Raw genomic sequence first — 13,045 nt, 5'->3', positions numbered from 1 at the left:
CTTTGCAACTACTTAGCATGTTAGCTAACACTTCCCATAACCCTAACCTTAACCATTTTAGCTAACCCTTCCCCTAACCCTAACCTTTTAACCTAACGCCTAAACTTAACCAACAATCCCTAGCCTAGCTAACGTCAGCCATCTAGCCAGAATTCGTAACATATCATACATTTTAAAATGGGTAACGATTGTACATTTAGCAAATTAGTAACATATTGTACATTTTACTAATTCATAACATATCTTATGAATTGTAATTCATAACATATCATAAAAAATGGGTGATGGACATCCACAAATTAATACATACCATGCGAAACGTAACATATCATACTAAATGGAGTGACTCCGATTTACCTGTAGAATAATACGAAATGCTCTGAGACCAGGTTGCAGCACTAGGTCTACCTCTGATTTCTCCAACCATGGGCCTACCACCGGTTCCGGTTTACCACTGTGTCACATTCATTACCTCCAACCAACTACAAATACTCTACCAACAATATTAACTTCTACCAATTGACAATAATACGTATCCACATGCAATTTCCTCCAGTCACTGCATTCAACCAGTGAAACACTAAACCCTCTTGTTGACAGCTCACATTGGTGTGCAACTCTGCTCTTCTCTTCTGCCAACTGGAGAAAGCTGGCTTGTCAAGTCAACGTTTTTGTCAGCTTGTTACAGATTACCCCTGGAATTGAAAGCTTCCATCTTTGGTAATAAAAGGAAAACTGTTAAATGATGCATTGCTTGCACTTAGAGTAAATGATGGTCATGCGCCATCACAATCCATCGCAACCTTTGCTCTCTCTGTACCACTACTCTCTCCTCTTCTATCCTATCATCTCTCCCTTCTGCTCAATCCTTCTGTCTACTGACACCTCGAACATATTCTTCTCCTTTTCCGCATCATTTTACTTTAACATAGGTTGTTTTGACAGATTTTCTTGTGTTGTTACATGTACATTCTACACACATTTTACATACATGGCACTTTTATTTATTTTATTTTGTACAGTAGTTAAATAACAAGAAGAAAGTCATTTGATATTTTGATATACAGTTGAAGTTGGAAGTTTACATACACTTAGGTTGGAGTCATGAAAACTCGTTTTTTAACCAATCAACAAATTTCTTGTGAAACTATAGTTTTGGCAAGTCGGTTAGGACATCTATTAGGACATCTACTTTTTGAAAATTCCAGAAAATGATGTCCTGGCTTTAGAAGCTTCTGATAGGATAATTGACATAATTTGAGTCAATTGGAGGTGTACCTGTGGATGTATTTCAAGGCCTACCTTCAAACTCAGTGCCTCTTTGCTTGACACCATGGGAAAATCAAAAGAAATCAGCCAAGACCTCAGAAAAAAATCATTGTAGACCTCCACAAGTCTGGTTCATCATTGGGAGCAATTTCCAAACGGCTGAAGGAACCACGTTCATCTGTACAAACAATAGTATGCAAGTATAAACACCATGGGACCACACAGCTGTCATACCGCTCAGGAAGGAGACACGTTCTGTCTCCTAGTGATGAACGTACTTTGGTGAGAAAAGTACAAATCAATCCTAGAACAACAGCAAAGGACTTTGTGAAGATGTTGGAGGAAACAGGTACAAAAGTATCTATATCTACTGTAAAACGAGTCCTATATCGACTTAACCTGAAAGGCCGCTCAGCAAGGAAGAAGCCAATGCTCGAAAACCGCCATAAAAAAGCCAGACTACAGTTTGCAACTGCACATGGGGACAAAGATTATACTATTTGGAGAAACAAAACAAAAATAGAACTGCTTGGCCATAATGACCATCGTTATGTTTGGAGGGAAAAGGGGGAGGCTTGCAAGCCAAAGAACACCATCCCAACCGTGAAGCACAGGGGTGGCAGCATCATGTTGTGGGGGTGCTTTGCTGCAGGAGGGACTGGTGCACTTCACAAAATATATGGCATCATGAGGGAGGAAAATGATGTGGATATATTGAAGCAATATCTCAAGACATCAGTCAGGAAGCTATGCTTGGTTGCAAATGGGTCTTCCAAATGGACAATGACCCCAAGCATACTTCCAAAGTTGTGGCAAAATGGCTTAAGGACAACAAAGTCAAGGTATTGGCGTGGCCATCACAAAGCCCTGACCTCAATCCTATAGACGATTTGTGGGCAGAACTGAAAAGGTGTGTGCGAGCAAGGAGGCCTACAAACCTGACTCCGTTACACCAGCTCTGTCAGGAGGAATGGGCCAAAATTCACCCAACTTATTGTGGAAGGCTACCCTAAACGTTTGACCCAAGTTAAACAATTTAAAGGGCAATGCTACCAAATACTAATTGAGTGTATGTAAACTTCTGACCCACGGGGAATGTGATGAAAGAAATAAAAGCTGAAATAAATCATTCTCTCTATTATTCTGACATTTCACATTCTTAAAATAAAGTGGTGATCCTAACTGACCTAAGACAGGGAATTTTTACTTGGATCAAATGTCAGGAATTGTGAAAAACTGAGTTTAAATGTATTTGGCTAAGGTGTATGTAAACGTCAGACTTCAACTGTACATTACATCTAGATAGTACCTATACATCGTGTTTTCAGTCATAACTTTTATAGATCATGAGCTTTTAAACCCATCCCTCAGCTACTCTCAGTCCATCCCACCTATCTTCATAAACTACCCTCATATGATTGCCATGAGCCATATATTTTTCAACTGTGCTGTGATATTTCACAAATTCTGAAGCTGTCTAATTGCATAATATCTACAGATTGTAAGTTAAAGATAAATATTTTTAGTAAAAGTATTATTATATTGTTGATTGATTGACTATGGTTTCCCAATAGTGCTATTTGTAAGGTTCACTTTAGATCATTGTTGGGATTTGTTAAAGCCATTCCTGAACATGTGACCAGAAACAAGCTACATAGAAGCAATAGCAAAATAAGTGATCTAATGTTTCTGTCTCTTCAAAGCTGACATGGTTGTATGCCCCATATACATAACATTATGTTTGTGACAAGAATTTTGTATAATAATTTAAATAGAAAAACTCTTAAGTTTTGAATCAAGCGTTGTTTTGCATATCAGTTTATAAACCATGTACCACGGAATCGGCACATCGAAAATCTCTTCCCAACTATTTTGCGCCGCGGTCAACATCTTGGTCCTCAAGTAAAACTGATATTTTGTATTTATTTAGTCAATGTTGGTCTTTAATAAACAAACCAGTTTCCTATCTGTCTTTTCCGGAAGATGAAACTGGAATTGCAACCAGTTTTTATGGCATGTTTAAGAAAGGGGAATATTTTGAAAAAGGGGTGAGAGGTTGTAATCTGGATAAAAGGAAATAGGCAATTTTTGAAGGGATGAAATATATGTACTAATCTCCTCAAGAACCAGTTCAAGTTTAATTATAATTTTTGTATGATTTATGCTTTTCGTGATAGGTTTAATGCTTCAATATGTATTTAGCCCCCGAACTCATATTAATAATATAAATAAGCATGTTTTATTTTGTCTGGCTTGCCTTCCAAATAAAGTGAAATATATTTTGTTCAAATCATTTAAAAGACAAATCGTTCAGCATAGACAGGGCCATAAGTAAATAGGTCAACTGGGATGGATATGATTAAATAATTAATCAGGTTGAATTTTCCACAAATAGACAGGTATTTACCTGTCCATGGTAGCAAGATCGTATCTATTTTTGCAAATTTCTGTTAACATTTTTTTAGTAAATTCCTTTATTTCTTTCGGACTATGTCCACTTCACTGTAAAACCATTTTATTGGTCAAATACACGGTAGGTTGGCAGCGCAGGTCCTAATCCAGACACTTGTCATCTCTGGTTAAGGCTACTGCAACTCTCTGTTGGCTGCGCTCCCTGCTTGTGCCATCAAACCCCTGCAATTTATCCAGAACGCCGCAGCCCACCTGGTGTTCCCATGTTTTCCAATGTCACCCAGCTTCTCTGCACACCCCTCTGGCTTCCAGTCGACGCTCGCATCCACTACAAGACCATGGTACTTGCCTACAGAGCAGCAAGGGGCACCTCCCTACCTTCAGGCTATGCTCAAACCCTACACCCAAACCTGAGCACTTCATCCTTCCAGCTCTGGCCTCCTAACATTGACTTTCTTTGCTGATAACTACTTTTGAGGGAAAATGTATACTGAGCAAAAATATAAACTCAACATGTAAAGTGTTGGTCCCATGTGTCATGAGCTGAAATAAAAGATCCCAGAAATGTTCAATATGCACAGAAAATGTATTTCTCTCAGATTTTGTGCACAAATTTGTTTACATCCATGTTAGTGAGCATTTCTCATTTACCATGATAATCCATCCACCTAACATGTGTGGCATATCAACAAGCTGATTAAACAGCATGATCATTACACAGGTGTACCTTGTGCTGTGGCCAATAAAATGCCCCTGAGTTTTGAGGGAGCATGCAATTGGCATGCTGAATGCCATTTCTCTACCATAAGCCACCTCCATCGTCGTTTTAGAGAATTTGGCAGTATGTCCAACCGGCCTCACAACTGCAGACATGTGTAATCACACCAGCCCAATAGCTCCACACACAGTTTCTTCACCTATGGGATGGTCTGAGACGAGCCTCCCAGACAGCTGATGAAACTGTGGGTCTACACAACTGAAGAATTTCTGCACAAACTCTCAGAAACCATCTCAGGGAAGCTCATCTTCCTGCTCCTCGTCCTCACCAGGTTCTTGACCTGACTGCAGTTTGGCATCGTAACCAACTTTAGTGCGCAAATGCTCACCTTCAATGGCCACTGGCACGCTGAAGAACTGTGCTCTTCATGGATGAATCCCGGTTTCAACTGTATTGGGCAGATGGCAAATATCTTGTATAACATCATGTTGGTAAGCGGTTTGCTGATGTCATTGTTGTAAACAGAGTGCCCCATGGTGGCGGTGGGGTTTTGGTATGGGCAGGCATAAGCCACAGGCAACGAACACACAACTGCATTTTCTCAATGGCAATTTGAATGCACAGAGAAACCATGACGAGATCATGAGGCCCATTGTTGTGCCATTCATTCGCCACCATCACCTCGTGTTTCAGAATGATAATGAACGGCCCCATGTCGCAAGGATCTGTACACAATTCCTGGAAGCTGAAAATGTTCCAGTTCTTCCATGGCCTGCATACTCACCCGACATGTCACCCATGTTTTGGATGCTCTGGATTGACGTGTACAACAGCGTGTTCCAGTTACTGACAATATTCAGCAACTTCGCACAGCCATTGAAGAGGAGTGGGACAACATTCCACAGGCCACAATTAACAGCCTGATCAAATGGTGGTCACACCAGATACGGTCTGGTTTTCTAATCCACGCCCCTACCTGTGACCAAGAGATGCATATCTGTATTCCCAGTCATTTGAAATCCATAGTTTAGGGCCTAATGAATATATTTCAATTGACTGATTTCCTTATATTAACTTTAACTCTAATTGTTTTAATGTTGCGTTTATATTTTTGTTCAGCGTACTTGCTAGGACTGTGATAGGTGGTTGTCTCTCCAAGCTATCTTAAGATTAAGAATGCACTAATTGTAAGTAACTCTGGAAAGAGCATCTGCTAAATGACTCAAATGTAAATGTATAAAGTAAACTATCTCCACTAGAAATGATTGCCAATAACGACCCAATGACTGTTTACTATGTTAACCATTATTCCTATGTAAGAGTTAACTGAAATACTAGGTTTTGTGAGTTAAATCAGTCCCTTTCTATCAATTTGGCACTCTCCCTTCTCTATCTCATTCTCTTACTCTCTCCCTCTCTGGTGGTCCAGGCATACAGGCAGCTCTCATTGTAAGTGTGGGACTCTTGGCACTGGTTGTGCTGAATCATGTGGATATCGAACAATGACCGGCTGGACAAAATTGACAACTAATGAAATAACTTTGAGGGGGAGTGAGAAGGGGGGCCAGGTACAGCGGTGACCCCACAGTCCCATCTGCTCGGCCTATTGCAGGCTGATCTGGAGGGTGGCTTGGATGCAGAGGAGTGTTGGCAGAGTTTCCACCCCTGAGCGCGCCGTATATATTGAGCTCAGCATGCCATCACAAACACACTGGCACAGACACGTACTGGTAAGAGATTCACATCCATCGCTCTCCACATGATTTATTTTTCAAATCATTTTGATCCAACTTTGTCTAGATTTTTTAAACAAACAGGTTAGTTTATTATTTTATGTTGGGATAACATAATTATTTGTCATTATACATAAAACTATTTCACTTACAAACAAATAGATAAACATGAGGACTGTTTCCATTGAACTGTTTTTGTTGGACTATATTTTGGGAGGGGACTTTTTTTTTTACATACATGAGAGAACCAGCTTCGTGCAGAATTTAACTGCAGATTTTCTGGCACTATTATTTAATGTTTTTGCTACTATCCTATCAAACTGCAAACTACTGGACCCTAAAAATATGTTATTCTCTGTACAGTTTCATCATAACCCATCCGGTTCACTATGGCCACAGACCACCAGAAACCTGCATCCAAGCAGCAGCAGCCAGGCACTAGTGCTTTCAAGGTGAGGGGGAGAGTGGGAGGCAGAGGAAGGGCAGGGCAGAGGAGGGCAGGAAAGAAGGATGGGCAATGGTGGGGCAGGGCATGATAGATCAGGGACAATGACACACTGCAAGATTTTTCAAAGCAAAAGTTACACAGTACTCAACATAATTTCCCGATACAACTTGAGATGCCGACAGGCCGAGCATTGCAAGGAGACCTAAACATACATTTTGTCTCTCCCTGTCTTCCACAGTTGACCATCTATGAACAGGAGAACTTCCAGGGGCCTTGCCATGAGCTGACTGGTCCCTGTAACAACCTCCAGGAAGCAGGCGTGGAGAAAGTGGGCTCCATACTGGTGCTGTGTGGACCGTAAGTGTGGCTCAGAGATAGTATGATAGAGAGAGGGAAAGAGAGAGAGGAAGTATGAGGACCAAGATGTTGACCGCGGCGCAAAAAAAACAGAATGATAGACGGTCGCAAACAAAGCGGGTTAGGTAAAGGTGTGTGATTGTCTGTGTGTGTGGTGGGAGTGGGTAAATATGGTGTGATTATCAAACAATAGAAAAAGAAATGGGATTGGTGATTGGACAAATTAAAATGGTTCTGTACAGGAAAACAAACACTTCCAAACCATTCCATAACACAAATATAGTCACTTGCATTGTGCACAAGGCACAGTATGTTCATTCACCTTTAATCTTGTTTTTGTCATCCACGTTCCCCCTCCATCACCTTGTGCCCTCCTCGCCTTTACTTGTCTATGCTTTCTCAGATGGGTGGGATACGAGCAGGCTAACTGTAAGGGGGAGCAGTATGTGTTTGAGAAAGGGGAGTATCCTCGCTGGGATTCCTGGACCAACAGCAGACGTAGCGACAACATCTTTGCATTCCGCCCCATTAAAGTGGTAACACAGCACCCCCTTCGCTACTACAACACAAATCAGCCATTTTGTAGATTCTCTGTGACTGTTTCTTATAGTGTGTTTTCTATTCTCCTCATAGGACAGCCAGGAGCACAAGATTGTCCTTTATGAAAACCCCAGTTTTGCGGGGAAGAAGATCGAGATCATAGATGATGATGTCCCCAGCTTCCACGCACACGGATATCAGAAAGGTCTCCTCTGTCAGAGTTCAGAGTGGCACGTGAGTCTGTCCGCCAACAGCAGTTATATCTGCCCCAAATTTACTATATTGCTATTTTCTCCTAATTGCATGTATTGATCTTATCTCCACGGCTTTCTTCTCTAAATACTTTTCTAATTGTTGTTTCTCTCCCATTCCATGACTCTCACGCCTCTGTTGGTTGTGTAACAGTTGGGTGGGGTACCAGTATCCTGGCTACAGAGGCTATCAGTACCTGTTTGAAAAGGGTGAATACAAGGACAGTGCTGAGTTTGGTGCCCAGTTCCCTCAGATCCAGTCTGTCAGGCGCATCCGAGACATGCAGTGGCACCAGAGGGGAGCTTTTCACCCTGCCGCCGGCGCCAACTAAGCTTAAATGACTCTTTCCTGCACCAAGCCCTGACCCCTGCAACCCTGCTCCTTCACACACTTCTCCCCCCTCACCTACTCAAAATTGCATTTGATGCCTATTGCCATTGTTTCCGTAGCACCATCCTTTAAAACAAACAAATAAATCCTTGTTGCTTACATTTCATGTGGTCGTGTGACTCAACTTTGTTCTCCTGTATTGTTTATCTGAACAGAAAGTGTACCTTTCAATTACTGAGCCACAACAGCATATATTGCTTTCCAGACCAAAATATGTAGGTGGGAGAGTGATTGGATGATGAATAATTGCAATGGTATCAAATTTAAAACTGAATATGTGACTTGGTCCAATTTCATAGGAGCTCCTTAAAAGTTAATAGATACAGATAATATCGAACCTCATCATTATATGAAACAAAATGCTATTGAGGAATCCAGTAACTGGAGGACAGTGTATTATTATAATAGTATGCTGTGATTGGTTACCCGCCAAGCATTGACATCATTTCCTGTAATGAAAATACCGGAAAAGAAATAATAACATGAGGTAGCGTCGGTAAAATACTATTAGCAACAAGTTTAGACATATTACACAGAGCTACGATCACTGCTAGATAGTCTGGGTGAGACTTTACATACTTTCAATTGGAGTTTGGTAACGCATTTCGATACTTTTAGAACCGTTTAAGTAACTGCTATCTAGCTAGCATATGTAGCTAACTTTCAAGCTGACGTTACTGTATCTATCAAGCCGCTCATCAAAGTAGGTGATACTAGCTAGATAACTAACCGAAACGGGCATATTATTGCTAGCTAGATAACTGTTATTTGCACAGGTTGTCCAGTATTCTGCAGAACACTTAGCTATCTAGTAGTCTGTTGACATCCTATAACTCGTATAACACAGATAAACACTTCAACCTTGTAAGGGGTCATTTATGCTATTGCCTTCATATAGCAAACTCTCCTGTCATCCACAGTTAAGATGCCAGTCCTCTGTAGCAGTTGTGCTGAGAAGCGTGCAGTGCTGAAACGTCCAAAGACGGCCCATTCCCTGTGCAAGGAATGCTTCTTCTGGGCCTTTGAGGAGGAGGTGCATCAGACAATAGTCTCAGCGCAGCTCTTCAAACATGGAGAAACTGTGGGCATTGGTGCCTCGGGTGGGAAGGACTCCACTGTGCTGGCACATGTCATGAAAGTCCTAAATGAGCGCTATAACTACGGCCTGAAACTACTGCTACTGTCAGTGGATGAGGGCATCACAGGTTACCGTGACGACTCCTTGGAGACAGTGAAGAGGAACCAGCAGCAGTATGAGCTGCCTCTGAAGATTGTATCATATGAGGAGCTCTATGGTTGGACCATGGATGCCATAGTGAAGCAGGTTGGACTGAAGAACAATTGCACTTTCTGTGGAGTGTTCAGAAGGCAGGCGCTGGACAGGGGAGCCATGATGCTGAAGGTTGATAAGATATGTACAGGTAATATATAACAAGCTTATTTTATCTCTTATTTTAGATGAAGGTGGACTTTTTAAAATAGTCCCTCCAGAGTTTTGCGGTTCTTCCATCAGCGCAACTAGAAAAAGGGGCTCTCAATTTTAATTTTTTATACTTTTACAGCACAAATGGTTTGATCAAGCAACAAGTCAACTTCGTCAGTGCATTTGTGACAAATTAGATCAAACTAGCACAAATTGCCATGCAAAATGTAATCATTGCCTCGGCAAAATCAATTATTTTGGCCTGCAACTATCACAAAAAAATTTCTGTCAAATCCTGGTGGGACTGATTTTAAAATGCTGTTCCTGTGTGTGTCTGATTCTGTTCTCAGGTCACAACGCTGACGATGTGGCAGAGACAGTTCTGATGAACGTCCTCCGAGGAGACATCGCCCGTCTGCGTCGCTGCACTGCTATAAGCACAGCGAGCGAGGGCGAAGGGGTGGTGCCACGCTGCAAGCCCTCAAATATGCTTACGAGAAGGAGATTGTCCTCTATGCCTACTTCAAGAAGCTGGACTACTTCTCCACAGAGTGCATCTACTCCCCCAATGCTTACAGAGGACACGCCCGCACCTTCCTGAAAGACCTGGAGGCTGTGCGGCCCAGCGCCATCATGGACGTCATCCACTCTGGCGAGAACCTGTCAGTGAGGGAGGGCGTGAAGATGCCCGTTCAGGGGACCTGCGGCCGCTGTGGCTACATCTCCAGCCAGGCGCTGTGTAAGTCCTGTGTGCTGCTGGAGGGCCTGAATCGCGGCCTGCCCAGACTAGGAATCGGAAAGCACCACCGTCTCCATGAGAAGATCCTCTCACAGCAGCCTCTGACCCAGGAAGAGGAGAGGAAGCTCAAGGCTGTGGACTTCTGAGAGGTGAATAGGCAGAACGTCTCAGTATCACCACCATTGTTTCTGTTAAGTGACACTTTGAAATGAGTGACCCAAGATGACACAACCAGATGTTGAGTTGTTTTAAAGGTTCAGCTTGGAATTGAAGTAGGGATGTTACGTTGCCTCTAATGAAAGAGTGGCCAGCGTTTTCCCTTGTCAGCCACTCAAATCAAAGTTATTGGTCGTGTACACAGATATCCACACCTTGCTATTGGATTTCAACATTGCAGAACCCATTTTCTTTTTGGTAACTTAAGTTTGCAATTGTAATTTAGAAAATAAAGACACATGGCATGGACAAAATTATTTGCACCCTGGAGCTAGTACTTGGTTTCACTGCCCTAGGCCCAGATAGCTACAATAAGCATTTTGGTCAGTTATCAATGAGCTTGCTGCACCTTCCTACTGGCAAATTTGGCCCACTCTTCAGCAGCAAACTCCTCTAATTCTTCAATGTTTGAGGGGTTCCCTCCACCAACTGTTGTTTTCAGCTCTCGCCATAGGTTATGGATGTGATTCAGATCTTTTCTTTTCACAGGCCACTCCAGGCCCGGTTTCCCGACAGCGATGGAACTTAGGCTTACGAGTGTATTAACGATGCATCTTTCCGACAACGGCTGAAGATGTAACATGAGTTTCCCAAAACACCACGCAGAGAGAACGCTCACTAAGTGCGTCGTTGAGGCATGTGACGATACATATAATTGAAAGAGGCCTATAGCCTACTGAATTTCCATTTGAATGCAGTCATCTCGGTTGGAATGTGAAGCATCTTTGTATACGTTGATTGTTTGTATCAATTGCAACGACATTGGCAACTTTGTATTTGTAGTCAACGTTGTTCTGAAGTTATCGGTGGTTACAGAGAGATGGATAAACCATGTGATTCAAGTTTCAGCAGAGATCCTCTGTATAATGGGAGGGCAAAAAAAGCGTCTAACGACAAACTTAGCGGTCCTGCGAGTGGTCTGAGGCAGGCATTAGATTACAAGTGTTTTAAATGCAACGTTAATAACGATGGTTTTGGGAAACGGCTCAGAGATTTTAACGATGCTCCTATGAAGGTTCTAGCTATGAACTTAGCCTTAAGATGCTTTTGGGAACCGGGCCCTGAGCAGTCCAGCAACTCTCCTTGAACCATTCCTGGGTACTTTTGATGTGTGTTTGGGGTCGTTGTCCTTCTATAAGACCCACAACCTTTAACAGAAAGATTTTTTGTGGACACTGGATGATTATTGGACTCTAAAACACCTTGGTAATCTGCTGATTACATGATGTCTTGCACACATTCAAGGCCCCCAGTTTCCTAGGCAGCAAAGCAAACCCACAGTATTTTTCGAACCCCCCCAATTTTTGATTGAAGGGAGGGTGTTGTTTTCTTTGAATGCTTTTGTCATTGGTAAACATTGTAAGACACGACTGCTGGGAGACGAGAAAGCCTGGTGGAACTTCTCCAAACAAGGCAAAATCCTGGGGGAAATGTTGTTTTTACTGACAACCAAATCAAGCATTCAATGAAAAGAACTCTCTACAATCAAAGATGAGTGACGTCTGATGATTCTGTGGGGTTGCTTTGCTGCCTCAGGTACTGGGGGGCCTTGAAGTCTTTTGGAGTCCAATGTACAACCCAGCATCCAAAAGCTGTCTCTGCATTGAAGGTTGTGGGTCTTCCAGCAGGGCAATGACCCCAAACACACAACAAAAAGCACCCAGAAATGGTTGAAGAAAAGATGCTGGACTGTTCTGGAGTGGCCAGCGAAAGTCCAGATCTGAAATAGGGAATCATTTAAGAAAAGTCCAAGGATGCCAATGTACATTTGGCTGCAACTGTACATGATCTGTATAGACAGTATATGAATAGAAAGGTGTGTACAGCAGTAGTTGTATATGATGAGCCATGACTAGAATGCATTGTGTAAACATTATTAAAGTGACCAGTGTTCAGTGACTATGTGCATAGGGCTGCAGTCTTTAACGTGCAGGGTAGAGTACCGGGTGGTAGCCGGCTAGTGACAGTGTCTAACGTTCAGGGCAGGGTAACGGGCTGATGGCCTGGAGATAGAAGCTGTTTTTCAGTCTCTCGGTCCCAGCTTTGATGCACCTGTACTGTCTCCACGTTCTAGAGCACGTGTCGAGCTCATTCTACGGTGGGCCGAGTGTCTGCGGGTTTTTGCTCCTCCCTTGTGCTTTATTGATGAATTAAGGTCACTAATTAGTAAGGAACTCCCTTCGCCTGGTTGTCTAGGTCTTAATTGAAACTTAACCTGCAGACGCTCTGTCCTCTGTGGAATGAGTTTGAGACTGCTGTTCTAGGGGGTAGCGGTTGAGCAGGGTCTAAATGGTGAAGTGAGAATGATAAATGATGTCTTTCTTGCCATTTCTGGAATCCAAATGCAATTTACATTCAGCTATGTGGTCAGTGAGTCAGTGCATTATGAAACTTCTGTCAGCTGATGATTGAAATACAAGTGCATTTTGTATGGTAACTGTATATTAAAGCTATTCAACTTGTGCATGGCTTCTTCTGATTTTAGTCTCTGACACAATCTTCAAGAGTCTTCTTACACGTACTTGTTAGGATTACTTTTTTTTCACAA

The 13,045-nt window shown here is 42.4% G+C and overlaps 1 protein-coding gene and 1 pseudogene across 1 annotated transcript; both read left to right on the top strand.

Moving 5' to 3' along the window:
* The first annotated feature begins 6,022 nt into the window (after nt 1-6,022).
* On the top strand, nt 6,023-8,225 carry LOC115139932 (beta-crystallin B2-like; annotated as a pseudogene).
* A 339-nt stretch (nt 8,226-8,564) lies between these two features.
* LOC115139931 (cytosolic thiouridylase subunit 1 homolog (S. pombe)) lies at nt 8,565-12,961 on the top strand. Its single transcript, XM_029677818.2, is given in 4 exon segments — nt 8,565-8,606; nt 9,040-9,540; nt 9,893-10,021; nt 10,024-12,961. Coding segments are annotated over 3 exon segments (1,029 nt in total). The 5' UTR covers nt 8,565-8,606; nt 9,040-9,044; the 3' UTR covers nt 10,428-12,961.
* Nucleotides 12,962-13,045: the final 84 nt, after the last annotated feature.

The sequence above is a fragment of the Oncorhynchus nerka genome, linkage group LG13 (assembly GCF_034236695.1).
Source record: "Oncorhynchus nerka isolate Pitt River linkage group LG13, Oner_Uvic_2.0, whole genome shotgun sequence".
Lineage (NCBI taxonomy): Eukaryota > Metazoa > Chordata > Actinopteri > Salmoniformes > Salmonidae > Oncorhynchus > Oncorhynchus nerka.
This window is presented reverse-complemented; position numbering and strand designations above follow the sequence as displayed.